This window comes from Oncorhynchus kisutch, linkage group LG14 (genome assembly GCF_002021735.2).
Source record: "Oncorhynchus kisutch isolate 150728-3 linkage group LG14, Okis_V2, whole genome shotgun sequence".
NCBI classification, from domain to species: Eukaryota; Metazoa; Chordata; class Actinopteri; order Salmoniformes; family Salmonidae; genus Oncorhynchus; species Oncorhynchus kisutch.
In genome coordinates this window covers 25,800,607-25,826,867 of record NC_034187.2, presented here as the reverse complement: position 1 = coordinate 25,826,867, position 26,261 = coordinate 25,800,607, and the positions used below count along the sequence as shown (strand labels likewise).

At 42.7% G+C, this 26,261-nt stretch overlaps 2 protein-coding genes across 6 annotated transcripts in view; one reads left to right on the top strand and one right to left on the bottom strand.

Annotated features, from left to right (window-relative positions):
• The window catches only part of LOC109903198 (fibroblast growth factor receptor-like 1), a 67,181-nt gene extending 55,929 nt beyond the window's left edge, over positions 1–11,252 (top strand). The window contains exons 4-7 of the mRNA XM_020499844.2: positions 1,234–1,320; positions 1,446–1,730; positions 2,491–2,844; positions 10,314–11,252. Of these exons, the coding sequence (XP_020355433.1) occupies positions 1,234–1,320; positions 1,446–1,730; positions 2,491–2,844; positions 10,314–10,750 (1,163 nt within the window). The 3' untranslated portion in view covers positions 10,751–11,252. The remainder of the gene's footprint in view (positions 1–1,233; positions 1,321–1,445; positions 1,731–2,490; positions 2,845–10,313) is intronic.
• A 5,186-nt stretch (positions 11,253–16,438) lies between these two features.
• LOC109904550 (transforming acidic coiled-coil-containing protein 3) lies at positions 16,439–26,253 on the bottom strand. Of its 5 annotated transcripts, none has more exons than XM_031788124.1 (18): positions 26,139–26,253; positions 22,351–22,528; positions 21,960–22,090; positions 21,821–21,867; positions 19,869–21,710; positions 19,676–19,787; positions 19,473–19,521; positions 19,189–19,390; positions 19,037–19,095; positions 18,802–18,932; positions 18,502–18,583; positions 18,257–18,418; positions 18,108–18,175; positions 17,984–18,027; positions 17,723–17,883; positions 17,088–17,194; positions 16,867–16,987; positions 16,439–16,741 (listed from the first exon to the last, which is right to left on the bottom strand). In XM_031788124.1, the coding sequence occupies exons 2-18, from the start codon at positions 22,525–22,527 to the stop codon at positions 16,676–16,678; spliced, it is 3,561 nt and encodes a 1,186-aa protein (XP_031643984.1). In that variant the 5' UTR covers position 22,528; positions 26,139–26,253; the 3' UTR covers positions 16,439–16,675. The 5 variants fall into 5 exon arrangements, 4 of the variants coding, with proteins under 4 accessions (XP_031643984.1, XP_031643983.1, XP_031643982.1 ...); XM_031788123.1 differs by having other exon boundaries at positions 18,502–18,616; positions 26,139–26,249; XR_004202723.1 differs by having other exon boundaries at positions 18,502–18,602; positions 19,676–21,710; positions 26,139–26,252.
• Positions 26,254–26,261: the final 8 nt, after the last annotated feature.

Here is a 26,261-nt window from a genome sequence, read left to right as displayed (position 1 = left end):
ACGTCAATATCAGAATTCTATAGTGGATACTTCAGAATGTGAAGCTTTAGAAAGTAGGCAACGTTAGAACTGACATGCTCAGTGCTGGTATATTTGAAAATATTTGAAACTTGTGAATGACTCTACTAGCATGAAGTGATTCAGTGCAGTAGTGGCATGTGTAATCTATCTATCTGACACCCTGCTCTGCTTTGGTTGAACTTCTATAATTGGTCATAATGTTTGGTATTCTGAGGAATGGTAGTAGTTGGCAAGGAACATGATACATTCCATAAATTCATCAATGTCTACCTCACGAAGTGGATATGCATTACAAATGATCTATTATGTTTCATTGATAATATTTTCACTAAGCTGTGTCTTAGCTCCACCACATGAAGTCAGTCAGTCAATGACATCAACTCCACAGCTGTCTTTCAGAGCTGCACTTATGAAAACTGATCATATTCCTCCCAAATGTTACAGCGTGTGACCTTAGCATGTACCCCCTCAGTGTATCCTATAAATGCTAAATTTACTCAGATGGAGCCAAGCGTGTTTTACTGTGCCTGTTTGGCTGGGGGCCATGTCAATGAAAATGTAAAAAGTGTGAAACAAAAAGCATTGAATTCAACTGAAAATTTTTTCCACTGCTTGTTGAATCCCTTACGAAAAAAGATTGCAGTCAGTGTGCAGTATAACTGCAGTATGCTGAAAATACTGCATCCAAAATAACACCGTTTTTTTTTACTGCAGCAAATTTGCAGTTCAGTTCAAAATACCACAGTCGACTGCAGTTACTGCACTTTTACTGCAGTTTCAAAACGGCAATCTTTTTTTGTAAGGGAATACTCATAAGCCTCATAATTGTGTCCTGAGTTTAGAGGAGAGGTGAATCTGACTAACAACTTGTGTCTACTCCATAATAACAACATATTTGATAGTGTTCAGCTTTGAATGTGAATGAATTATATAAACCGCGTTGAAATAACTAAGAAAAACACCCCTCTGAGATCAGAACTGGAAGGTCACTCCAGTTGATGTTAGCCCAAATGGCAACAGAAGTCTTTCAGGTTTAACACTAGTGAAACCCTAATAGGCTTACTTCATATCTCTGTCATCACCCTCTGTTAAGACCTCCAAGGCCTTTCCTGTGTAAGTATTGGGCATAACTTTTATACCATGTTCAATTATATGCTGCATATTTTCTTTGCAATGTTAAAATATAAATGTTCTGTTCCTTTTCCCCTACAGATGACTCTGGTGCTGATAAGACTGGGCCAGGGGTCCCTGGTGGGGTGGACTCAGAGTATGACCCTGACCACCTATCAGGAAAACTAGGTGAGATCATAAAAAAAGCAACATTACTGAAGTTATTTGCATTAGATTGAGTCTTGTTTTATGATTCTGTTATGCATCTCTGCAAAGTAGTAAACCCAAAACTCTCTTTCCTCCTTTTCACAAAGTGCGTCCCCGCTTCACACAGCCTGCTAAAATGAGGAAACGGGTGATTGCCCGCCCAGTGGGGAGCTCTGTGCGGCTGAAGTGTACAGCCAGCGGTAACCCTCGGCCAGACCTTGTGTGGCTGAAGGACGACAGGCTGCTGACGGAGCGCGAGGTTGGAGAGGGGCGCCAGAAGAAGTGGACTCTGAGCCTGAGGAACCTGACCCCGGAGAACAGCGGCAAGTACACCTGCAGAATCTCCAACCAAGCCGGGGAGATCAACGCCACCTACAAAGTGGAGGTCATACGTAAGTATCATACAGTCACAGAGGCCTGAGTTATAAATACACTTAACGAGTCAGTCCAAGATCTCATTGCTAATGTATGAGGTAGACTCCTCAGGGGAAAGAACCATAAAATACTGTATTATATACTGTATCACAGTCCTGCAGACTGAGTTCTATGGACGTTGTGATAATGGTATATTGGCTATCATGGATGGAAACTCAATGTGAACGTTGATACAATTGCCACGTAATCATAGTAACGTCGGGTCTGGATTTGAGGAGGAACCATAACCTTTTGGAGATCCTTGCTCTCTGATGTACCTTCATCAGACGGCTGCGTTTGATCAGTAAGTCTTACTCATATCCGTACTCCATGGATGAATGTGCTTGTCTAATCATGTACGTATATGAGAAGCATATTGAGAAGGCAGGTCTGAGAATGAGGGTTGTGTTCTGGTGTGTGGGGGAGGAGGAGGGGGCTGCTCAACCACAAGCCCCTCCAATCTTGAGCTGATTAGGATCCAGCTGTCTGCCAGCCCCCCACCCCCCTGAACCCCTCCTCCCCCTGAGATGTGTGTCCTGTACAACCAGGAGCAGAGAGAGAGGAAACTAATCACACATACTTCTTGTGTTACATGTGGTATTTCTCTCTCTCTGTCTCTCTCTGTTACAAGTTCTAAGCCTGAGGCCAATAACTGCCATTACGCTGGTACATGCAGAGAGTCAGCCTTGTTGAAATATGGAATAGTTGTGACAGTTAGTCCATTATGTCTCTCTGCAGAGCGAACCAACTCCAAACCCATCTTGACGGGCACTCACCCGGTCAACACCACAGTGGACTATGGGGGCACTACCTCATTCCAGTGCAAAGTGAGGAGCGATGTCAAACCGGTCATCCAGTGGCTTAAGCGTGTGGAGTCCAACGGGGAGAGTCGGTACAATTCCACCATCGAGGTGGGCGACCATCGCTTTGTGGTGCTGCCCACGGGAGAGGTGTGGTCACGCCCTGATGGCTCCTACCTCAACAAGCTGCTCATCACCCGCGCCAAGGAGGAGGATGCTGGCATGTACATCTGTCTGGGTGCCAACACCATGGGCTACAGTTTCCGCAGTGCTTTCCTCACCGTGCTGCCAGGTAAGACCAGAGCCAGGATGCCAGCCATCTAGTACATCATTACCTTTAACCTGGCCTCCCAAAAATCCAACTTTCAAAACCTTTCCCATCACATACAGTCGTGGCCAAAAGTTTTGAGAATGACACAAATATAAAACTTTCGACAAAGTTAGCTGCTTCAGCGTCTTTAGATATTTTTGTCAGATGATACTATGGAATACTGAAGTATAATTACAAGCATTTCATAAGTGTCAAAGGCTTTTATTGACAATTGCAGGAAGTTGATGCAAAGAGTCAATATTTGCAGTGTTGACCCTTCTTTTTCAAGACCTCCGTAATCCGCCCTGGCATGCTGTCAATTAACTTCTGGGCCACATGATGGCAGCCCGTTCTTGCATAATCAATGCTTGGAGTTTGTCCGAATTTGTGGGTTTTTGTTTGTCCACCCGCCTCTTGAGGATTGACCACAAGTACTCAATGGGATTAAGGTCTGGGGAGTTTCCTGGCCATGGACCCAAATATCTATTTTTTGTTCCCCGAGCCACTTATTTAACACTTTTGCCCTATGGCAAGGTGCTCCATCATGCTGGAAAAGGCATTGTTCGTCACCAAACTGTTCCTGGATGGTTGGGAGAAGTTGCTCTCGGAGGATGTGTTGGTTCCATTCTTTATTCATGGCTTTGTTCTTAGGCAAAATTGTGAGTGAGCCCACTCCCTTGGCTGAGAAGCAACCCCACACATGAATCAGGATGCTCAGGATGCTTTACTGATGCTTTACTGGCATGACACAGGACTGATGGTAGCTCTCACCTTGTCTTCTCAGGACAAGCTTTTTTTCTGGATGCCCCAAACAGTCAGAAGGGGATTCAGAGAAAATGACTTTACCCCAGTCCTCAGCAGTCCAATCCCTGTACCTTTTGCAGAATATCAGTTTGTCCCTGATGTTTCCTGGAGAGAAGTGGCTTCTTTGTTGCCCTTCTTGACACCAGGCCATCCTCCAAAAGTCTTCGCCTCACTGTGTGTGCAGATGCACTCACACCTGCCTGCTGCCATTCCCGAGCAAGCTCTGTACTGGTGGTGCCCGGATCCTGCAGCTTAATCAACTTTAGGAGACGGTCCTGACACTTGCTGGACTTTCTTGGGTGCCCTGAAGCCTTCTTCACAACAATTAAACCGCTCTCCTTCTTGATGATCCGATAAATGGTTGATTTAGGTGCAATCTTACTGGCAGCAATATCCTACCCTGTGATGCCCTTTTTGTTCAAAGCAATGATGAGTAACAGAGTGAACAGTCCATTGCTCGGGTTACTGGAGTCCTTGACGATCTCCCAGGCCTTTCTCAGACACCGCCTGGTGTATATGTCCTGGAGGGCAGGGAGCTTGCTCTCAGTGATGCATTGGGCCATCCACATCACCCTCTGTGGAGCCTTGCAGTTGAGGACGGTGCAGTTGCCATACCAGGCAGTGATGCAGTTGGTCAAGATGCTCTCAATGGTACAGCTGTAGAACAGCTGTAGAACATCAATAGGGGGCACTCTTTCCTCTGATCTAAAAAATATCCCAATGCCCCAGGGCAGGGATTGGGGACATTGCCCTGTGTAGGGTGCCGTCTTTCAAATGGGTCATTAAACGGTTGTCCTGACTCTCTTTGGTCCCATGGCACTTATCGTAAGAGTAGGGGTGTTAACCCCGTTGTCCTGGCTAAATTCATACCATCATCCCCATCTTCGAAGTGGCTCATTCATCCTCACCCCGGTCCTCTATGATGTACATGCCGAGAAAGTTTAAGCTTTTGACCCCCCTGGGGGGCCCCTGTGTTGAGAGGCATCATGATGGGAGAGATGTTGTCTACCCTCACCACCTGGCGTCTGCCTGTCAGGAAGTCAGGACCCTGAGCTTAATGATCTTAGAGGGAACTATGATTTTGAAAGCTGAGCTGTAGTCGATGAACAGCATTCTCAGTATGTTTGGAATGGCTTGTTTCAGGTCGCAGAGGTACTCATTTGAAAGATCAATATAGGGAGTTTGTGTGTACAGTCGTGGCCAAAAGTTTTGAGAATGACACAAATATTAATTTTCAAAGTCTGCTGCCTCGGTTTGTATGATGGCAATTTGCATATACTCCAGAATGTTATGAAGAGTGATCAGATGAATTGCAAAGTCCCTCTTTGCCATGCAAATTAACTGAATCCCCCAAAACCACAAAAGGACCAGCTGACATCATGTCAGTTGATGAGGACAAGGCTGGAGATCACTCTGTCATGCTGATTGAGTTCGAATAACAGACTGGAAGATTCAAAAGGAGGGTGGTGCTTGGGATCGTTGTTCTTCGTCTGTCAACCATGGTTAACTGCAAGAAAGCAAAGGGAACCAGGTCATCAGACTGCTGAATAGCTAACCCTAGCTGTCCACCTGCTTAGACCTGTATCTTAAAGACTACAGTGCATTTGGAAAGTATCCAAACACCATGACTTTTTCCACATTTTGTTATGTTACATTCTTATTCTAAAATGGATTAAATTGTTTTCCCCCCTCATCAAGCTATACACAATACCCCATAATAACAAAGCAGAAACAGGTTTTTAAACATTTTAGCAGATTTGTTAAAAAATAAAAAACAGAAATATCACATTTGCATATTCAGTATTCAGACCCTTTAGCCTTGAGTCTTCTTGGGTATGACGCTACAAGCTTGGCACACCTGTATTTGGGGAGTTTCTCCCATTCTTCTCTGCAGATCCTCTCAAGCTCTGTCAGGTTTAATGGGGAGCTAGACAGCTATTTTAAGGTCTCTCTAGAAATGTTTAATCGGGTTCAAGTCCGGGCTCTGGCTGGGCCACTCAAGAACATTCAAAAACTTGTCCCAAAGCCACTCCTGCATTGTCTTGGCTGTGTGCTTAGGGTTGTTGTCCTGTTGGATGCTGCCACCACCATGCTTCACCATAGGGATGGTGCCAGGTTTCCTCCAGATGTGACGCTTGGCATTCAGGCAAAAGAGTTCAATCTTGGTTTCATCAGACCACAGAATCTTGTTTCTCATGGTCTGAGAGTCCTTTAGGTGCCTTTTGGCAAACTTCAAAGCGGGCAATCATGTGCCTTTTACAGAGGCGTGAATTCCGTCTGGACACTACCATAAAGATCTGATTAGTAGAGTGCTGTAGAGATGGTTGCCCTTCTGGAAGGTCCTCCCATCTCCAAATAGGAACTCTGTCAGAGTGACCATCGGGTTCTTGGTCACCTCCCTGACCAAGGCCCTTCTACCCCGATTGCTCAGTTTGGCCGGGCGGACAGCTCTAGGAAGAGTCTTGGTGGTTCCAAACTTCTTCCATTAAATAGTTATGGAGGTCACTGTCCTCTTGGGGACCTTCAATGCTGCAGAAATGTTTTGGTACCCTTCCCCGGATCTGTGCCTCGACAAAATTCTGTCTTGGACCTCATCCATAATTTAGCACATCCATAATTTATACTGTATACACTCAGTTTATTAGGTACACCACCCCGTTCATGAAAATGGTTTGCTCCTACAGACAGTGAGTCACGTGGCTGTGCCTTGCTAGATAAAACAGGTAGACAGGCATTGAGGCATTCAGTTACTATTTTATTGAACGTGAGAATGGGGAAAAACAAGTGACCTAAGCGACTTTGAGCATGGTACGATTGTCGATGCCAGGCAGGCCGGTTCCGATATTTCAGAAACTGCCGGCCTCCTGGGCTTTTCACGCACGAAAGTGCGCATCCGAACATTGTTGTAGACCAGGTGCATCTCTTCATGGCTACAGGGGGCTCCAACCCAGTACTAGATGCTTGTACCTAATAAACTGGCCACAAGTGTATATTGTGTACTCATCAGATTACTACTACACATACTACCTATTCTATTACTTATTGTATGGCCCTATCATTATTTATATTGATCATCGTACTACATGCACCATTTATACCTGCTGTAACCTGTGCACGTGACAAATAGAATTTGATTTAATACTAGAGCTCCCCTAAACCTTAATTTGGCTTTCTCAAATCCCCAAGATCCTGGGATTATGTCCTGTACAGGGATATATTGTTATTACACTTTAGCCAAATACATTTAAACTCAGTGTTTCACAATTCCTGACATTTAATGCGAGTAAAATTTCCCTGTCTTAGGTCAGTTAGGATCACCACTTTATTTTAAGAATGCGAAATGTCAGAATAATAGTAGAGAGAATGATTTATTTCAACTTTTATTTCTTTCATCACATTCCCAGTGGGTCAGAAGTTTACGTTCCCGCAATTAGTATTTGGTAGCATTGCCTTTAAATGGTTTATCTTGGGTCAAATGTTTCGGGTAGCCTTCCACAAGCTTCCCACAATAAGTTGGGTGAAATTTGACCCATTCCTCCTGACAGAGCTGGTGTTGTAACTGAGTCAGGTTTGTAGGCCTCCCTTCTAACACACACAGGGCTTTGTGATGGCCACTCCAATACCTTGACTTTGTTGTCCTTAAGCCATTTTGCCACAACTTTGGAAGTATGCTCTGGGTCATTCTCAATTTGGGAGATCCATTTGCGACCAAGCTTTAACTTCCTGACTGATGTCTTGAGATGTTGCTTCAGTATATCCACATAATTTTCCTTTCTCATGATGCCATCTATTTTGTGAAGTGGACCATTCCGTCCTGCAGCAAAGCACCCCCACAACATGATGCTGCCACCCCCGGGCTTCACGGTTGGGATGGTGTTCGGTTTGTTCGGTTTGCATGCCTCCCCCTTTTTCCACCAAACACAACGATGGTCATTATGGCCAAACAGTTCTATTTTTGTTTCATCAGACCAGAAGACATTTCTCCAAAAAGTACGATCCCCATGTCGTAGTCTGGCTTTTTTATGGCGGTTTTGGAGCAGTGGCTTCTTCCTTGCTGAGCGGCCTTTCAGGTAATGTCGATATAGCGCTCGTTTTACTGTGGATATAGATACTTTTGTACCTGTTTCCTCCAGCATCTTCACAAGGTCCTTTGCTGTTGTTCTGGGATTGATTTGCACTTTCACACCAAATAACGTTCATCTCTAGGAGACAGAATGTGTCTCCTTCCTGAGCGGTATGACGGCTGCGTGGTCCCATGGTGTTTATACTTGCGTACTATTGTTTGTACAGATGAACGTGGTACCTTAAGGCGTTTGGAAATTGCTTTCAAGGGTGAAGCAGACTTGTGGAGGTCTACAATGTTTTTTCTGAGGTCTTGGCTGATTTATTTTGACTTTCCCATGATGTCAAGCAAAGAGGCACTGCGTTTGAAGGTAGGCCTTGAAATACATCCACAGGTACACCTCCAATTGACTCAAATGATGTCAATTAGCCTTTCAGAAGCTTCTAAAACCATGACATAATTTTCTGGATTTTTCCAAGCTGTTTGAAGGCAGTCAACTTAGTGTATGTCAATTTCTGACCCACCGGAATTGTGATACAGTGAATTATAAGTGAAATAATCTATCTGTTGGAAAAATGTATTGTGTCAAGCACACAGTAGATGTCCTAACCGACTTGCCAAAACTATAGTTTGTTAACAAGAAATTTGTGGAGTGGTTGAACTACGAGTTTTAATGACTCCAACCTAAGTGTATGTAAACTTCTGCCTTCAACTGTATATGTGCATATACAGTGCCTTGCGAAAGTATTCGGCCCCCTTGAACTTTGCGACCTTTTGCCACATTTCAGGCTTCAAACATAAAGATATAAAACTGTATTTTTTTGTGAAGAATCAACAACAAGTGGGACACAATCATGAAGTGGAACGACATTTATTGGATATTTCAAACTTTTTTAACAAATCAAAAACTGAAAAATTGGGCGTGCAAAATGATTCAGCCCCCTTAAGTTAATACTTTGTAGCGCCACCTTTTGCTGCGATTACAGCTGTAAGCTGCTTGGGGTATGTCTCTATCAGTTTTGCACATCGAGAGACTGAAATTCTTCCCCATTCCTCCTTGCAAAACAGCTCGAGCTCAGTGAGGTTGGATGGAGAGCATTTGTGAACAGCAGTTTTCAGTTCTTTCCACAGATTCTTGATTGGATTCAGGTCTGGACTTTGACTTGGCCATTCTAACACCTGGATATGTTTATTTTTGAACCATTCCATTGTAGATTTTGCTTTATGTTTTGGATCATTGTCTTGTTGGAAGACAAATCTCCGTCCCAGTCTCAAGTCTTTTGCAGACTCCATCAGGTTTTCTTCCAGAATGGTCCTGTATTTGGCTCCATCCATCTTCCCATCAATTTTAACCATCTTCCCTGTCCCTGCTGAAGAAAAGCAGGCCCAAACCATGATGCTGCCACCACCATGTTTGACAGTGGGGATGTTGTGTTCAGGGTGATGAGCTGTGTTGCTTTTACACCAAACATAACGTTTTGCATTATTGCCAAAAAGTTCCATTTTGGTTTCATCTGACCAGAGCACCTTCTTCCACATGTTTGGTGTGTCTCCCAGGTGGCTTGTGGCAAACTTTAAACAACACTTTTTATGGATATCTTTAAGAAATGGCTTTCTTCTTGCCACTCTTCCATAAAGGCCAGATTTGTGCAATATACGACTGATTGTTGTCCTATGGACAGAGTCTCCCACCTCAGCTGTAGATCTCTGCAGTTCATCCAGTGATCATGGGCCTCTTGGCTGCATCTCTGATCAGTCTTCTCCTTGTATGATCTGAAAGTTTAGAGGGACGGCCAGGTCTTGGTAGATTTGCAGTGGTCTGATACTCCTTCCATTTCAATATTATCGCTTGCACAGTGCTCGTTGGGATGTTTAAAGCTTGGGAAATCTTTTTGTATCCAAATCCGGCTTTAAACTTCTTCACAACAGTATCTCGGACCTGCCTGGTGTGTTCCTTGTTCTTCATGATGCTCTCTGCGCTTTTAACGGACCTCTGAGACTATCACAGTGCAGGTGCATTTATACGGAGACTTGATTACACACAGGAGGATTGTATTTATCGTCATTAGTCATTTAGGTCAACATTGGATCATTCAGAGATCCTCACTGAACTTCTGGAGAGAGTTTGCTGCACTGAAAGTAAAGGGGCTGAATAATTTTGCACGCCCAATTTTTCAGTTTTTGATTTGTTAAAAAAGTTTGAAATATCCAATAAATGTCGGTCCACTTCATGATTGTGTCCCACTTGTTGTTGATTCTTCACAAAAAAATACAGTTTTATATCTTTATGTTTGAAGCCTGAAATGTGGCAAAAGGTCGCAAAGTTCAAGGGGGCCAAATACTTTCGCAAGGCACTGTATATAATGACAATTACAACAATACTGAATGAACAATGAACACTTTTATTTTAACTTACTATAATATATAAATAAAATCTATTTAGTCTCAAATAAATAATGAAACATGTTCAATTTGGTTTAAATAATGCAAAAACACAGTGTTGGAGAAGAAAGTAACTCCTCACTTTAGAATGATTGACTCCATGTTGACTGATCATTATTTTTCGGGTCCTCTCCTCCTGCAGACACCAAGCCACCCATCCCCCCGATGTTCACCCCAGCCTCCAGCACCCTACCCTGGCCTGTCATCATCGGCATCCCTGCTAGCATGGTGTTCATCTTTGGTACAGTGCTACTGTGGTTCTGCCAGAGTAAGAAGCACTGTTCCCCTCCCAGCACTCCGGCTGCGGCTGCCCAGGTCCTGCAGGCCTCCCACCGGCTGCCCTACCAGGAGAGGGACAGGAGCTGTGTGGCCCACTTCTCCACTTCCTCCAGCCCAGAGAAGGACTGCCTGGGCTCCATAAACTATGAGGAGTATCTGGCTCAGCAGCAGCTTCTCCTCACTCAGGGGGTCTCTGTCCTACCCCCCAAAATCTACCCCAAAATCTACCCAGACATCCACACTCACATCCACTCCCACCTGGATGGGAAGGTGCACCAACACATTCACTTTCAGTGTTAGCCATGTGCCAAATATAATAATATATGCCATTTAGCCAAAGCAACTTATAGTCATGCGTGTATACATTTTAAGTATGGGTGGTCCCAGGAAACGAACCCACTATCCTGATGTAGCAAGAAACATGCTCTACCAACTGAGCTACAGAGGACCAAATGTAATGTTGTCCCCTTCTCTGTGCCTCTGAAGAATGGCATCGTACAGTGAGGGTCTGAGCTGTGGACTGAACCTCAGAGAACAGCTCTCTGGTTGTACCTGCATACCTGCCTAGTCCTTGGTGCAACTTGTTTCATATCAACACCACTAAAAGACATCAAACCCCGATGTGCACTTTGTACACAAATCCCCAAGGGATTCTACAATGTGTTAACGGCTATTCAGACTTACTGAGAGGGCTATGGGTCGTTCCACCAATTTGGTGCCTTTTGAGATTTTTTTTTTTAAATTTAATTTTACATTCTGTCATAAAGATCACATGTTCGACTTCATAAAAAAAGTTTTCCCATCTCGAGAGTTAAAGCTAGAATTCTTAGTTGCTACATCCATTTTTTGAGTTTTAAATTAATGATATACACTGCACAAAACATTAAGAACACCTGCTCTTTCCATGACTAACCAGGTGAAAGGTATGATTCCTTATTAAATTCCTGTTAAATTCACTTCAATCAGCGTAGGTGAAGGGGAGACAGGTTAACGAAGGGTTTTTAAGCCTTGAGACAATTGAGAAATGGATTGTGTATGTGTGCCCAGCAGAGTTGCAGTGAATGGTGAATGGGATAGACAAAATATTGTGCTTTTGAATGGGTATGGTAGTACGTGCAGGTGCACCAGTTTGTGTCAAGAACTGCAACTCAGCTGGGTTTTTCACGCTCAACAGTTTCCTGTGTGTATCAAAAATGGTCCACCACCCAATGGACATCCAGGCAACTTGACACAACTGTGGGAGACATTGGAGTCCACCAGTGCTTCATTTGTAAATCGGTAGGTGCCGGAACAAAAAGGGAGCGTGTGTGTGTGTGTGTGTGTGGTACCTGAACACATGAGAAAAAAATCACGCATGCATATCATCACATTTACGTAGTGACGTAGAGTAGAGGCACTTACAGAAGTTGCACACATAGTCAAAATGTTGTGGCCAAGGGTCCAGGTATTTTTGGGCCTTTTATAAACGCATTCCATGCGATTCTACATCATTTTACATGACTGGAGATTTTTACATATATTTTTTCAATGCCGCGTTTGGGAACTCGGAGAACTCAGAGCTGGGAAATCTCCAACTTCAGTACATTCAAGACAACTAGGAAATCGGTAAAAAAAAAAAAAAAACGAGCTCCGAATGGGAAAATTATTTATTTATATAGTTTTAAAAATATATATATATTTTTTTAGCCTTTTTCTCCCCAATTTGTAGTTACAGTCTTGTCTCATCGCTGCAACTCCCGTACTGACTCGTGGCACAGCTAGTCTGAAAATTATCATCTAGGATGTTGGTAAAAGCCTTTGGTTAGTATCATAGCAAGGAAACAAATCATAGCAAGGAAACAAAACACATAGCCGATTTAAATTATTTACGACAACAGCCCTAATGTTGAAATCAATCATTGTCATCCAGTCACGTTTATGATCCTGTTCTAGCAGGATCCGGCTCAAATTAAGCACCGAAGTCAACATGGGCCAGCATCCCTGTGGAACTCTAGAGTCAATGCCCTGACGAATTGAGGCTGTTCTGAGGGCAAAACCGGGTGCAACTCAAAATTAGGAAGTTGTTCCTAATTTGTATACTCAGGGTATATTCATACATTAAAAAAAAAATATATATATATAACGTATAAATGCCTCACGAGCTTAGTTTAGCTGTCGTACCCCATTTGTATATAATGGATGGTCAGTTCTTGCATCCATACCTGTTTAGGAATTTGAGAGTGGTTACATTTCTCTAGGCACGTCCCTCAGTTTATAACTAGGGTTTAAGATTGATGGTGAAAACTTGGTGAAATCTTGGGGTTAAGTGTGTTAAAATCTTCCTAGAAGCCACAAAGGGTGCATGGAGAGATTCTCCAAGTTGTCGATATGAAAGGGGTATTTCATTTATTATAACAGGTTTATAAAATCCAATATTGTACTCAATTGGCACTCATTTTGTGGAACAACCCATATCCATCAGTAACTGTGCTGTTTACCCATCTCAACTAACCTAGAGGGGTTAGGGTCAGTTTAGACCTTTACCTCTAAACCTGTTGTAGGGCACAAGATAAGATAAGCTCTGCTAGGTGATGATGTTAAAGGACGCATGGAATGTAATACAAAAGGGCTGGTTTTACACTCATACTCAGGTCATCCCTTTGATGAAAAAAAAATGTTTCATTGATTGAATGCACATCCATTTAACCCTGACCACTAGTGTCCATCAATAATCCTGTTTCATTTCACTCACAGTCACCCCTGAAGGCCTCGAAGGGCTATATGAAAATAGATAGGTAGCATTTTTGGGGGATATTTGAATCATGTCCATATCGAAGACTGCAAAGAATAATATTGCGCCAATGTTGACTGTTTGACTGGACTCGCTACATCTCACTGTCGGAATCCAAATGTTACTTAGGTTACCACCACTACTAGCCTTTTGTATGTGTTTTATAGAATCCTTGCAAGAGGTATGAGGTCAAAAATATCCCCAGTGTTGCAGTGAATATATGTAACACCATTGGGAATGCAGTCCAATCCAACAACAATTGATATAGATGTAGTCATTTTATATGCATTTTAAGAGGTGTGTATTTAATTTATTTTGATATGGAAATGTATTGTTTATTTTTCAAAGTCAGGCATTTTGAATATGTTGAATGTGTAGGACTATGTTTACTGTAGTTGCAATGTAAAGTATACAGACCCCTTGACTTTTTATACATTTTGTTACATTACAGCCTTATTCTAAAATATATTAAATTGTTTTTTTCTCATCTACACACAATACCCCATAATGCAAAGCAAAAACAGGTTTAGACATTTTAGCAAACCCTTTACTCAGTACTTTAAAGCTTCTTTGGCAGTGATTACAGCCTCGGGTCTTTTTGGGTATGACGCTACAAGCTTGGCACACATGTATTTGATGAGTTTCTCCCATTCTCTGCAGATCTTCTCAAGCTCTGTCAGGTCTAATGGGGAGCATCGGAGAACAGCTATTTTCAGGTCGGGTTCAAGTCCAGGCTCTGGCTGGGCCACTCAAGGATATTGAGACTTGTCCTGAAGCCACACCTGCATTGCTTTGGCTGTGTGCTTAGGGTTGTTGTCTTGTTGGGACATGACCCTTCACCTGCTCTGGATCAGGTTTTCATGAAGGATTTCTCTGTACTTTTATTTTTAGGGGGTGTATCAGCCTTTTCTCTGTAATTTGCGCCATTCATATTTCTCTCGATCCTGACTAGTCTCCCAGTCCCTTCCGCTGAAAAACATGTCCACAGCATGATGCTGCCACCACCATGCTTCACCGTATGGATGGCGCCAGGTTTCCTCCAGCCATGACACTTGACATTCAGGCCAAAGAGTTCAATCTAGTTTCTCATGGTCTGAGTCTTTAGGTGCCTTTTGGCAAACGCCAAGCAGGCTGTCATGTGCTTTTTACTGAGTCGTCATTCCATCTGGCAACTCTACCATAAAGGCCTGATTGGTGGAGTGCTGCAGAGATGGTTGTCCTTTGGGAAGGTTATCCCATCTTCAGAGGAACTCTGGAGGGCTGTCAGAATGACCATTGGGTTCTTGGTCACCTCCCTGACCAAGGACCTTCTCACCCAAATGCTCAGTTTGTAAAGGAACAGTCTTGGTGGTTCCAAAATTCTTCCATTTAAGAATGGAGGCCACTGTTATTGGGGACCTTCAATGTTGCAGACATTTTTTGGGGACCCTTCCCCATAAGGCTGCAACGTAACAAAACGAGGAGAAAGTCAAGGGGTCTGAATACTTCCCGAAGGCACTGTAGTTCATATATTAAAAGGTAGACTCAGCGACATGACATTTCCACGAGCAGCACCGCAGATGCGTAGATGAGTGAGATGCAAGACGTCTCAGTCAGTGCATTTTTTAATTGAATGTTTATTTAAACACGGCAAGTCAATTAAGAACAAATTCTTATTTTACAATGATGGCCTACCACGGCCAAACCTTGCCCTAACCCGGACGATGCTGGGCCAATTGTGCGCTGCCCATGTGCAGGGGTTCACTTCAAGCTGTTCACAGCGTGGTAGCCACAGGATCAAAACAGTGGAGACATTGAGCCTCATGCTTCAATGCTCTTTGTTGCAGAAATTGACCCACTGCAGTTTACTTTCTGCCGAGTCTACCTTTGACATTGCCAACCAGGTTAATCATTTTTAGTTTATATGCAAGTACTTACAATTGATTATGTTTGACAATCTTATCGATGTGCCCCATTAAAAGTAGAAAGTAATTTAAAGTTTGATTAAAGGACAAGCAAATTTACACTTCGTTCATGGCCTCAAGTCAAGGTTCTCTGTTCCTGTGAAGCACGTGTCACTCATTCCACGGCGAACCTAGGATTTTTGCTCCTCCCTGGGACTTAATTGATGAAAAGGTCACAAATTAGTAAGGAACGCCTCAACTTTCTGGCTGAACTTACTTTTTGTTGAAACACTAGGTCCTACTAGAAATGCTTGGTTGCTGTCTCAATGATAAAATCACATGTTTAATATGAAGGACCGTGGTGAGAAAAGTTTGAATGACCACTGCAAGAACTTTCCCAAAGTCTGAAAATGATCGAGTTTGGTAAAAGCTTCTGGTCTGCCTAACTGCTTAAAGTTACACAGGATGCCACTGGGAATGAGGTCAGTGACTAGAGCCGGGACCAGTGTCCCGATACTTGTTTCCTTGATATGATACCAACAACTCGGATTAATTCTTTAGGAACAAACAGCCCTAATGTTGGAAACAATCGTCATCCAGTCACATTCATTTTCCAAGCTGTAGCACACAATATTTTACATACAGCAGGTTAAAAATCAGACTTTTCATTTTTGCGATTGAAAAAAAATAGCCCAATACTGGTATTGTCCCAGTCTTAAGTTACCAGTCTTTCTAGAAAGGGATCATCAGGAGGCTCCTACAAAAGTTAATACTTTCCTCCCAACTTGGCTAGAAAACCTAGTCATCTATACAGGGTGAGACAGGGCAGCCAGGTCCAGTGGTACTGGAATGAATGAATGACTGGATATAGAACGAGCGCTCTGTCCTCAAACTGACTAGCATTTCTCCCCTCACTACCACAGTCAACTCAGATCTAGGAAGGATTCTTTCGTTTAGGATGTGCATTGTCCTGCTCAGGGAGTGATGACACTACACTGGCCAGGGAAGAAGGAAAGCATTGTATAAGGGCATCCGTTTGTTTTTTTGTAAGCATTGTAGACCGGGATGAGCTTTGGCTCTAGAGAGAAGAGGGATTAGGAAGCTACTGAATGGTTGACATTAACAGCACAGCTCACCACTAGAAACGTCTAAGGAAGAACACTTAGCTACTGTTCTGAAATAAGTATAAATGTCACAGCTATGCTCAATTGGAACTTGCAATAACATGCATGAAACTAAAAGAGTCCAAAATACTATGGTAAACAGCGCCTCCGCGTGGCTGAAAAATTTGGGATACAAAGAATTTAAAATAAACTTGCAAGGCGCTAAAACCGATCTTGATTAGTGAAACAATTTTATTACAGTAATAAAGACCGACATTGATAAAAGGAACCAACATGAATCAGTAGAATTGAAATCTAGCGAAATACCATCATGGCACTTGATCTCCAATCAAGAGCAACAAAACATATTTACAAAGCACTATTCACACACTTGTTCATCAGGACCACCACATACTCAAATTTGTAAAAAATCTTAACCTAACAACGACAGACAGACATACGGTTGAACTCAGCCCTTCTGGACTTTAGCTATTAGTTCATCGCAAAGGTTGGTGAGTTCTTCAGTCTCTTTTACCTGAGGGGACAGAAAATCAGCAAGGAGGAAAACAAAATCAACAATCATATGTGCAACAAACTTTTCTGAACAAATGAAACCGATAAAGGAAGCCTCATGGACTACTTCAGATTGAGGTGACTTACTTTCTGGTCAAGGCTCTTCTCCAGTGACTGGGCCTTTAGCTGCTCCCTGCGCAGCTGGGCCTGAAGTGCAGCGACTTCAGACTTTAATTTGGAGCGCACCTCCGCAATCTCTCCATTTGCCCTGAGGACAAGAGTAAGTCAGCCCAGTGAACCTACACAAAGCACAGCAACTAAACAATTCTGTAACTATTTTGCACAGAGTATAGTTTGATGAGTCTTACAGGCTAATTTTCTGCTCTGCATGGGCTTTCAGGGTCTGGTAGCGCTGCTCCTCCTCCTTGATCCTAGCCAGGTAATCTTGAGCACATTTCTTCAGCATCTCTTCATTCTTAATTTGGGCACACACATTTAAAACCCTAGGTCATGATGTTGGCAAAGCAAAGTATTGGACCTACACATACCCTTTTAATTTCTTCCTTCACAGCAATGTTACTTTCCTACACCAAAGCCGAGCCCTGTGTTTTGCACAATCATGTGAAAAGGAAAGAGTATCCTGTAATGAAAGAGCTATAAAAGGGATTCTGGCATTTAAGCTATTTTTCTACTTAGTCAGATTATGTTTTGGATACCATTGTTAGGTCTGCGTGCAATAGAAGCAAGTTGGAGATCGTTTTGCGAGCCAATGTTACTAGTGTCAGCACAATGACTGGAGGTCTACAGGAACAGTAAACAACCTCCAACTTACTTCCTACTGCACACAGATAAAGCAGTATCCACAAGTTCATAGACTCTCAGCAAGGTAGAAAAGCAGCTTAATTTCCAGAATCTTGCAATATCCCATTTAAATACAGGCATTTCACATGGTGCAAAACACTGGGCCCAATGCATAGTTCATGACATCCCTTTTCATGCTGACCTTTATGTAACCCTCAATGACCTCTTTGTATTTGTCTAGTCTCTTGAAGAGATCTGAGAAGGACCGCTCCATTGCATTCAGGTCCTCTGATAACTGTTCCTTCTCCTGCAGGACTTTAGTGATGTCAGCCTGGGCCTTCTCCATCTCCCTCTGTTTATCAGCTGCCAGAGACAATGACATCACACCAAGCCATGCATTTGACATGAAAATTACATTTCAAAACATTTCTCTGATAACTTTCCAAATTGCATTACAACGTACCCAATATCTGAGCGATTGTGGCTTCAAATGCTGACATGATTTTCCTGCAAAAACAAAAAGCAGTGATATTTAAAATGGTTATAGGTCTGAAATCAGTGACCAAATACTAAGCTTAAATGCTTACCCCATTTCATGATTATCCTGAGATAGCGTGTCATGCTTCGATTTCCATTCATCCGCATTCTCATTTGCCTATAAAAAATAAACCCTTGTAAATGAATGCTGATTGGATTGAAAAAGTGAGTGAAACATTGGAGGAAAACAAACACCTACTTGTTTCTGGATCTTGGCAATAGCAACATTCATGTCTTGCTGACTGTATTTCAGCACCTCTATGATGTTATCATCAGGGTTGGCTGGTTGGGGGAAAGTAGGGAGCAGATTCTCAAGAACAGGGGAATTCGTCACAAGAGTCCGAGGACCAACAACTTGAACCTATAAAGGAAGTGAAGACCTCCATTTAACAGTTTTCCCACATTATTACATTATAGTAGTATCTTTGAGGACAGGTAACTTACAGGTGGTAGGTCATGAAGCAGTTTAGGGTTGACAGATTTCAGTCCATTCACCTCATCGGTTCCAGTATTCTGGGTCTCCACACTGAAAGAAACATCCCTCACTTGGCACAAACACCTTGATATTCACCATTGCATTTCAAACTCATTTTAGTGACAAACTACAGATTAAGTATGCTCTCAATTCTAGACCAAATAAACACTTATTTACAACTAGAGCATTTTAAGATGAACACAAGGGATTTCTTTTCAGTCAGATGGTAAAAAAAAAAACCTGTGATTAGGACCAGGAGAGTAACATACCGTGAAGCAAAGGGAGCAGGTCGTGGGAGGTTGTTGAGTCCTGCAGGGACTCCAGACTTATTGGGGCTCTCCCGCATTAGTGGGTCAAATTTGAGGTACAGTGATTGTTTTCTCAGTGCCGACTCCTTAAACTGAATATAAAATGCAAAGTAATTGAGGAAGCCGAAAGCCTAAAATGCAAAACAAACCATGTAATAACAGTCGATTTATAAAAAGGTACAAAGCATATACTTACAGTGCTGGACCCAAACTGCTCCAGGTAGTCCATCTGCCTGTCAAAGTCATTCGCCATGACTGGAGGGAAGGAGGGACTATAGTTAGTCAAAAAGCAAAGGTGAAGTCGACATTACCGCAACTAAAATGCATTTGTCAATTTATTTGACTTACATGTAGTTCCAGGAACAAAGTCCTCATTAAATTCTGACATGTCATTCTGTGGGGTCTGCTCAAATTGGCAGAGTTCCAAGGGTTCTGGAGTGTTTAGCAAAGGTTGGTCAGGTTTAGTTGGAGGTTCCTGCTCTTTTCCAGAGGAAGGATCCTGAACTTCAGAAGAGTCCATCTGAAGCGTCAGATTCTGTGGAATGTTGTCCTACAATTGGAGAGAGAATGTCACCCAAGTAGTCACACTACAATTAATTAATACATTTTTAAACAAATTTTAAAAGGCTTACAATTCCTTTTACGGCAGAACGATCAGGTTCATATCCAGCAATAGAAACACTGTAAACAGAACCAACATAAGAGTGGTGTAGCTACATTAAGGTGATATCTACAAGCTCACAAACAAAATGATAATGCTTTACATATAAATCAAACATTTGTTTAAAAAATGTGGGATAATAATAACGTTGCAGCAAAATGAAAATGAACTTACATTAGTGATGGTGCAGTTTCTTGCTGAACAGGCTCTGCCACTTTCTCAGGGTAGACAGCCACCCTGACTGAGGTTGGTGCCTTGGCATCTGGACTGGATTTCACCTTACAGACTGTAGATTCAGTCATTTTTACATTTGTACCAAATGGATTGACACTTGGGTCAAATTTATCAAAGTCAAAGTTGTACTTGCCCATGGGAAGAGGAATTTCATAATCAGTATTGACCAATGGCTTCACTGGAGATTCCTTGGATTGAGCAGGTTCTTTTTTTTCTGTAGGTAGAGCCTTTTTCCATGTCGGCTTCAAAACAGGCCTTTTGTCAAACTTTTTGGGGGGGGGGTTGACCTCGCTGTCATCATCAAAATTTAACTCAAGTTTCACTGCACCATCCTTGGAAAGGGCTGCACTGGGCTGAGGTATGGATTCTTCAGCTGGCTTGCTGGTCTCTTCGGGAGCAGTTGACAATGGTGCAATAGGGTTAATCTCTGGCTGGACAGGTGCCTCTAGGACAGGCTGAACCACCTCAAGCATGGCTGCAGGCTCTTCAACTTCCACCTTTTGAGGGTCATCGCATGGCCGCTTCCTTCCAAGCACAGGGGAATTCTGCAATTTGGAGCCTCCCGTTTGGAAAGGGTTGACTGAATCAAGGTTGTCAAAATCAAATTCATATGTACCTTTTGGCAGCAGAGCAGTCTCCTCGGCTGTAGAGGTGATGGCCACAGCAACTTCAGCTGGCTTGGAAGTCTCCTTCGGTGCAATAGGTTTAATTTCTGGCTGGACAGGTGCTTCTAGGACAGGCTGAACCGCCTCAAGCATGGCTGCTGGTTCCATTTCCTTTAGTGCAGGCTCTTCAACTTCCACCTTTTCAGGGTCATGGCATGGCTGCTTTGTTCCAAGCACAGGGGAATTCTGCAATTTGGAGCCTCCCGTTTGGAAAGGGTTGACTGAATCAAGGTTGTCAAAATCAAATTCATATGTACCTTTTGGCAGCAGAGCAGTCTCCTCGGCTGTAGAGGTGATGGCCACAGCATCTTCAGCTGGCTTGGAAGTCTCCTTCGGTGCAATAGGTTTAATTTCTGGCTGGACAGGTGCTTCTAGGACAGGCTGAACCACCTCAAGCATGGCTGCTGGTTCCATTTCCTTTAGTGCAGGCTCTTCAACTTCCACCTTTTCAGGGTCATGGCATGGCTGCTTTGTTCCAAGCACAGGGGAATTCTGCAATTTGGAGCCTCCCGTTTGGAAAGGGTTGACTGAATCAAGCTTGTCAAAATCAAATTCATATGTACCTTTTGGCAGCAGAGCAGTCTCCTCGGCTGTAGAGGTGATGGCCACAGCATCTTCAGCTGGCTTGGAAGTCTCCTTCGGTGCAATAGGTTTAATTTCTGGCTGGACAGGTGCTTCTAGGACAGGCTGAACCACCTCAAGCATGGCTGCTGGTTCCATTTCCTTTAGTGGTGGCTCTTCAACTTCCACCTTTTCAGGGTCATGGCATGGCTGCTTTGTTCCAAACACAGGGGAATTCTGCAATTTGGAGCCTCCCGTTTGGAAAGGGTTGACTGAATCAAGGTTGTCAAAATCAAATTCGTATGTACCTTTTGGTGGCAGAGAAGTCTCCTCGGCTGTAGAGATGATAGCCACAGCTTGATCTGGGTTGAGGTTAACTGATGGTACAGTTTCTTCCTCACCAGAGTTGGATAACTTCTCAGCTGGGTCCTTCATCACGGTAATCACTCCGCTATCTGTTGAGCACATATCGGCTGAGAAGTCAGCAAGATAATTTTCCACTGATGGCATGAACGGGAGTGTATCATCCAGTGCCTTTTCATTCCTGTCAGAAACTTCTTCAATGACATTACGTTCACGCGGTTCTTCAGCCTTGGGAGTTTCAACTAGCTCACTGAGCCTTGCTGGGGAGAGGACCATTTTAGTAGACCCTTGGAAGGGATTGATGGCATCAAGGTTGTCAAAATACAGCTGACAACCTCCTTTACTCTGCATATCATCATCAGGATAGGACGACACATTTGTGAAGTCTGTAGTAAAATAATTTGAAAATCAAGTAAACATTATGGTTGAAGTAGTTAATGTGACAATGTAGTATCGGGTAATGAATCTTGAAACTTTGGCCAATCAGATGCTTTACCTGATTTTGCTACATCAACAAGCCCATTGGTTTCTAGAGGTACCACCCTGTAAAAATAAGAGAGGACAGATACCAGAATATGAAACAGCTTTCTGCCGATGTGACACATATTTAAAAATTTTAAAAAGCATATACTTACTCTTCGGGTGATGTAAACTGCAATGTATCCAGGGCTTTACTACAGTCATCCAGGCTTTCTATCTTAAGGGACTTTGTTGGTGATACTATTCTCTTAGTGAGAGGGTCTCTTCTTGGAGTCTGAAAACAAACCTGAAAGCAAAACCCAAAAGGGTATCTGAAAACAAATGCTAACAGGTAAACCTAACGTGGTTAGAGCGTGCAACTTTCTTTCTATACAGTTTACTCACCATGAGTCAACAACTTTCCAAAACATTGTGTAAGCGCATGCTTTTTACTAGACTAATCAGTCAAGCATAGATCCTCATAGTCACAAGATGATACAGAGGGAATTATTCTGGAACATTTGAAATTACTTTCAAGTCTAGGCTTCATGATAACATATTCTGTACCTTTCCGCCCTTTGCTATAGTTTTGTTTGACAGGTTCTCTGCCTGAGACTGGCGAAGAATGGAGGGCCTCCCAGTCGGCTGATCAAAAGAAAAGAGGTCACAAATTGTCTCTGAATTGCTCTGCTTTCTTCCAGTGCAGACCCCACGATTCTCATCGTTTACAGCAGTAGAACTCATCCTATAAAGAAAGGCACACAGAAGTGAGGGAACTGAAGCAAAAGTTGTCAACATCTAATAGACATCTGTGAACAGTCATAAGAGTGAGTGAAGCACATCATTTAGATTGAATGGTCTTGTCTGAAGCCCATATCTGAGCTGTAGACACCACACCTCCGATGTGTATTTTATTTATTTAAAACAAAACACACCTTTATTTAACTAGGCAAGACAGATAAATTCTTATTTCCAATGACGGCTTACACCGGCCAAACATGGAAGATGCTGGGCCAATTGTGTGCTGCCCTATGGGACTCCCAATCGCAGCCGGATGTGATACAGCCTGGATCTGGCTACAGTGCAGTCGGAAAGTATTCAGACCACTTCCCTTTAGAATAAGGCCTTATTATATAATGTATTAAAATTGTCCACCCCTCCCCAATCTACACACAAGACCATCACGACAAAGCAAAAACAGGTTTAGAAATGTTGGCTAATTTATTACAAATAGATTTACATAAGTATTCAGACCCGTTGCTATGTCTCAAAATTAAGCTCACGTGCATCTTGTTTCCACCGATGTTTCAACAACTTGAGTGGAGCCACCTGTGGTAAATTCAATTGAATTTCCAGAAGAACAACCATCGCTGCAGCACTCCACAAATCAGGCTTTCATGGTACAATGGCCAGACGGAAGCCACTCAGTAACACATGACAGTCTGCGTGGAGTTTTCCAAAAGGCACCTTAAGGACTGACCACAACAAAGAAGATTCTGTGGTCTGATGGTCTGGAGGAAACTTGGCACCATCCAGACATTGAAGCATGGTGGTGGCAGCATTATGCTGTAGGGATGTTTTTCAGCATCAGGGACTGAGAGACTAGTCAGTATTAAGGCAAAGATGAACAGCGCAAGGTCAAGATACTTGATGAAAATCTGCACCAGTGTTCAGGACCTCAGACAGGGGTAAAGGTTCACCTTCCAACAGGACAACGACCCGAAGCACACAGCCAAGACGTAGGAGTGATGTCAGAACAAGTCTGAATGTCCTTGAGTGGCCCAGCCAGAGGCAGGACTTGAACCCGATCAAACAGCTCTGGAGAGACCTGAAAATAGCTGTTCAGCGACGCTCCCCATGCAACCTGACAGCATCTGCGGAGAATGGGAGAAACTCCCCAAATACAGGTGTGCCAAGCTTGAAGAATCATACCAACGAAGACACAAAGCTGTAATCGCTGCCAAAGGTGTATCAAAGTACTGAGTGGAGGGTCTGAATACTTATGTAAATGTGAGTTTATTTTTAACATTATCAAACATTTCTAAATCTGTTTGCGTTGTCATGGGGTATTGTGTTTAGATTGAGGGGGAAAACAATTTTAGAATAAGGCTGTAACATAAGTCAAGGGATCTGAATACATTCTAAATGCACCATAAGTGTATGGTGTTTGGATCCTTGTTGACAATGAATGCGTGTAAACAGCAACACAGAAGTAATGTGCAATTAACTTTGAGAGAAAAGGTTTAAGAGTCATGTGGCTACCAGTGGGGAGAAATACATATTCATCAGGCCACAATAGGTGTCTCCGAAACTTTTTTTTTATACTAACATTAACTTCCAAGGTACTGGCTGAATTCATATGACCAGATAGTAAATTGCAGACATGACTGTAGTATATAGTATTTACCGTAGTATTCTTTGTAGTGTTTTCATTTGGAATTCTTCAGTTTGACCAAAATGTCATTTTCCTTGGTGAATAGTCAACTAAACTAACGTTAACGCAAATGCAGCATTTTTGTTTAGCTAATTAGCCTCTACAGGATCGGCGGGTCCCCCGTGGGACGGTTGAGCTAACAGACTAATACGATTAGCATGAGGTTGTAAGTAACAAGAACATACATATCTGATATTGGCAGAAAGCTTAAATTCTTGGTCATCTAACTGCACTGTCCAAGTTACAGTAGCTATTACAGTGAAGAATCTCATGCTATTGTTTGAGCGTGCACCATTCTGAACTTGATCATGTATTAAAAAAAACAATTAAGCACATTTGGGCAGATCTTTTACCAGATCTAATGTGTTATATTCTCCCACATTCACTTAACATTTCCACAAACTACAAAGAACCTCCATTCAAATGGTATCAAGAATATGCTTATCCTTGCTTCAGGTCCCAAGCTACAGGAAGTTAGATTTGGGTATGCCATTTTAGGTTCATTTTATGTTTGGAACAATGCCATGAGCTAGTCTTGCTATTGTCTTGTGTAAGTGCAGTAATGTCTGATTGCGAAAAAAAATGTCTTTACAAATTGTCATTGCACTGACATCACCTAGGTAATGTTAACAAACTCAAATAGAGCTTGCTCACATTACATAACTAACATCTATTCATCAACACATTAGCCCTGTAATATGCTAACTGGTAGTCAAAATCCAATTTTATTAGTCACACGCATCAAATACAACAGGTGAAATGCTTACTTACTAGTCCCTAACCACCAATGCAGTTAAAAAAAAACCATAAATAGCTAATTTAAGAGAAGCAGTAAAATAACAGTGAGACTATATACAAAGGGGGATAGCCGTACAGAGTCAATGTGCGGGGGCACTGATTAGTTGAGGTATTATATACACATGTGGGTAGAGTTATTAAGTGACTATGCATTGATAACAGTAGCAGTTGTGTGAAAAAGGGAGGGCAATGAAAAGTCTGGGTAGCCATTTGATTAGGTGTTCAGGTGTCTTATGGCTTGGGTAGAAGCTGTTTAGAAGTATTTTGGACCTAGACTTAGCGCTCAGGTACGCTGGAGTGACACTTTTTAGGGCCTTCCTCTGACACAACCTGGTATAGAGGTCCTGGATGGCAGGGAGAATGGCCCTAGTGATGTACTGGGCAGTTCGCACTACCCTAGTTGGCTACCGTTTGTGGGCTCCCGAGTGGCCCAGCAGTCTAAGGCACTGCATCTCAGTGCAAGAGTCCTCACTACACTCCCTGGTTCGGATCCAGGCTGTATCACATCCGGCCGTGATTGGGAGTCTCATAGGGCGGCGCACAATTGGCTGAGCGTCGTCCGGGTTTGACCGTCACTGTAAATAAGAACGTGCTTAACTGACTTGGCTAATTAAATAAAAAGTTAAATAACAATATTAAATGTTAACGTCAAACGTTATCGGACGTTATCAGCTGCTGCCAATGCGGGTTAGAAGCTCGCGTTGAAACTACTATAACCAGCTAACTTAAGACAGCTAACTTAAGACAGCTAACTTAAGACAGCTAACTTAAGACAGCTAACTTAAGACAGCTAACTTAAGACAGCTAACTTAAGACAGCTAACTTAAGACAGCTAACTTAAGACAGCTAACGTCATCTAATGTAATTTTGATAGTTAGGAAGTTTAGCGTAACAACAATTACCCGTTTTGAATTATATTTTGCCCTCAGTAAGTAGGACTCAGGCAGAAAGGAAACTAAAGTCAGTTAGCGAGTTAGCTAACGTTACTGTACGCAACGTTAACTTTAGTTAAGTTACTAGCGTCAGGCTACAACTTAAGAAATGATGCGAGATAGATGAACTTAAAAGCAGCGTGAATGTCAAAGCAAGATAATTTCCCCAATAATGCCAGATAGCTACATACCTCAATTCAAGTCAGATAAACAGAAAATAACTTCTCTAGCCGGTAACGACCTCCACACACAGTTTACGTTTTCGAAATTCCCTCTATGAGCAAGTGACCAGTAGATTTCGAATCTAAACGCCT

Excerpts from the sequence above, each read along its gene's own strand:
- LOC109904550 (XM_031788121.1), bottom strand. The coding sequence starts at position 22,527 with ATGAGTTCTACTGCTGTAAACGATGAGAATCGTGGGGTCTGCACTGGA. Across the intron at positions 18,617-18,801 it reads CCTGCTCCCTTTGCTTCACG|GTGTTTGTGCCAAGTGAGGG; the intron begins GTATGTTACTCT and ends GTGAATATCAAG. Across the intron at positions 16,742-16,866 it reads AGAAGAGCCTTGACCAGAAA|GTAAAAGAGACTGAAGAACT; the intron begins GTAAGTCACCTC and ends CTGTCCCCTCAG.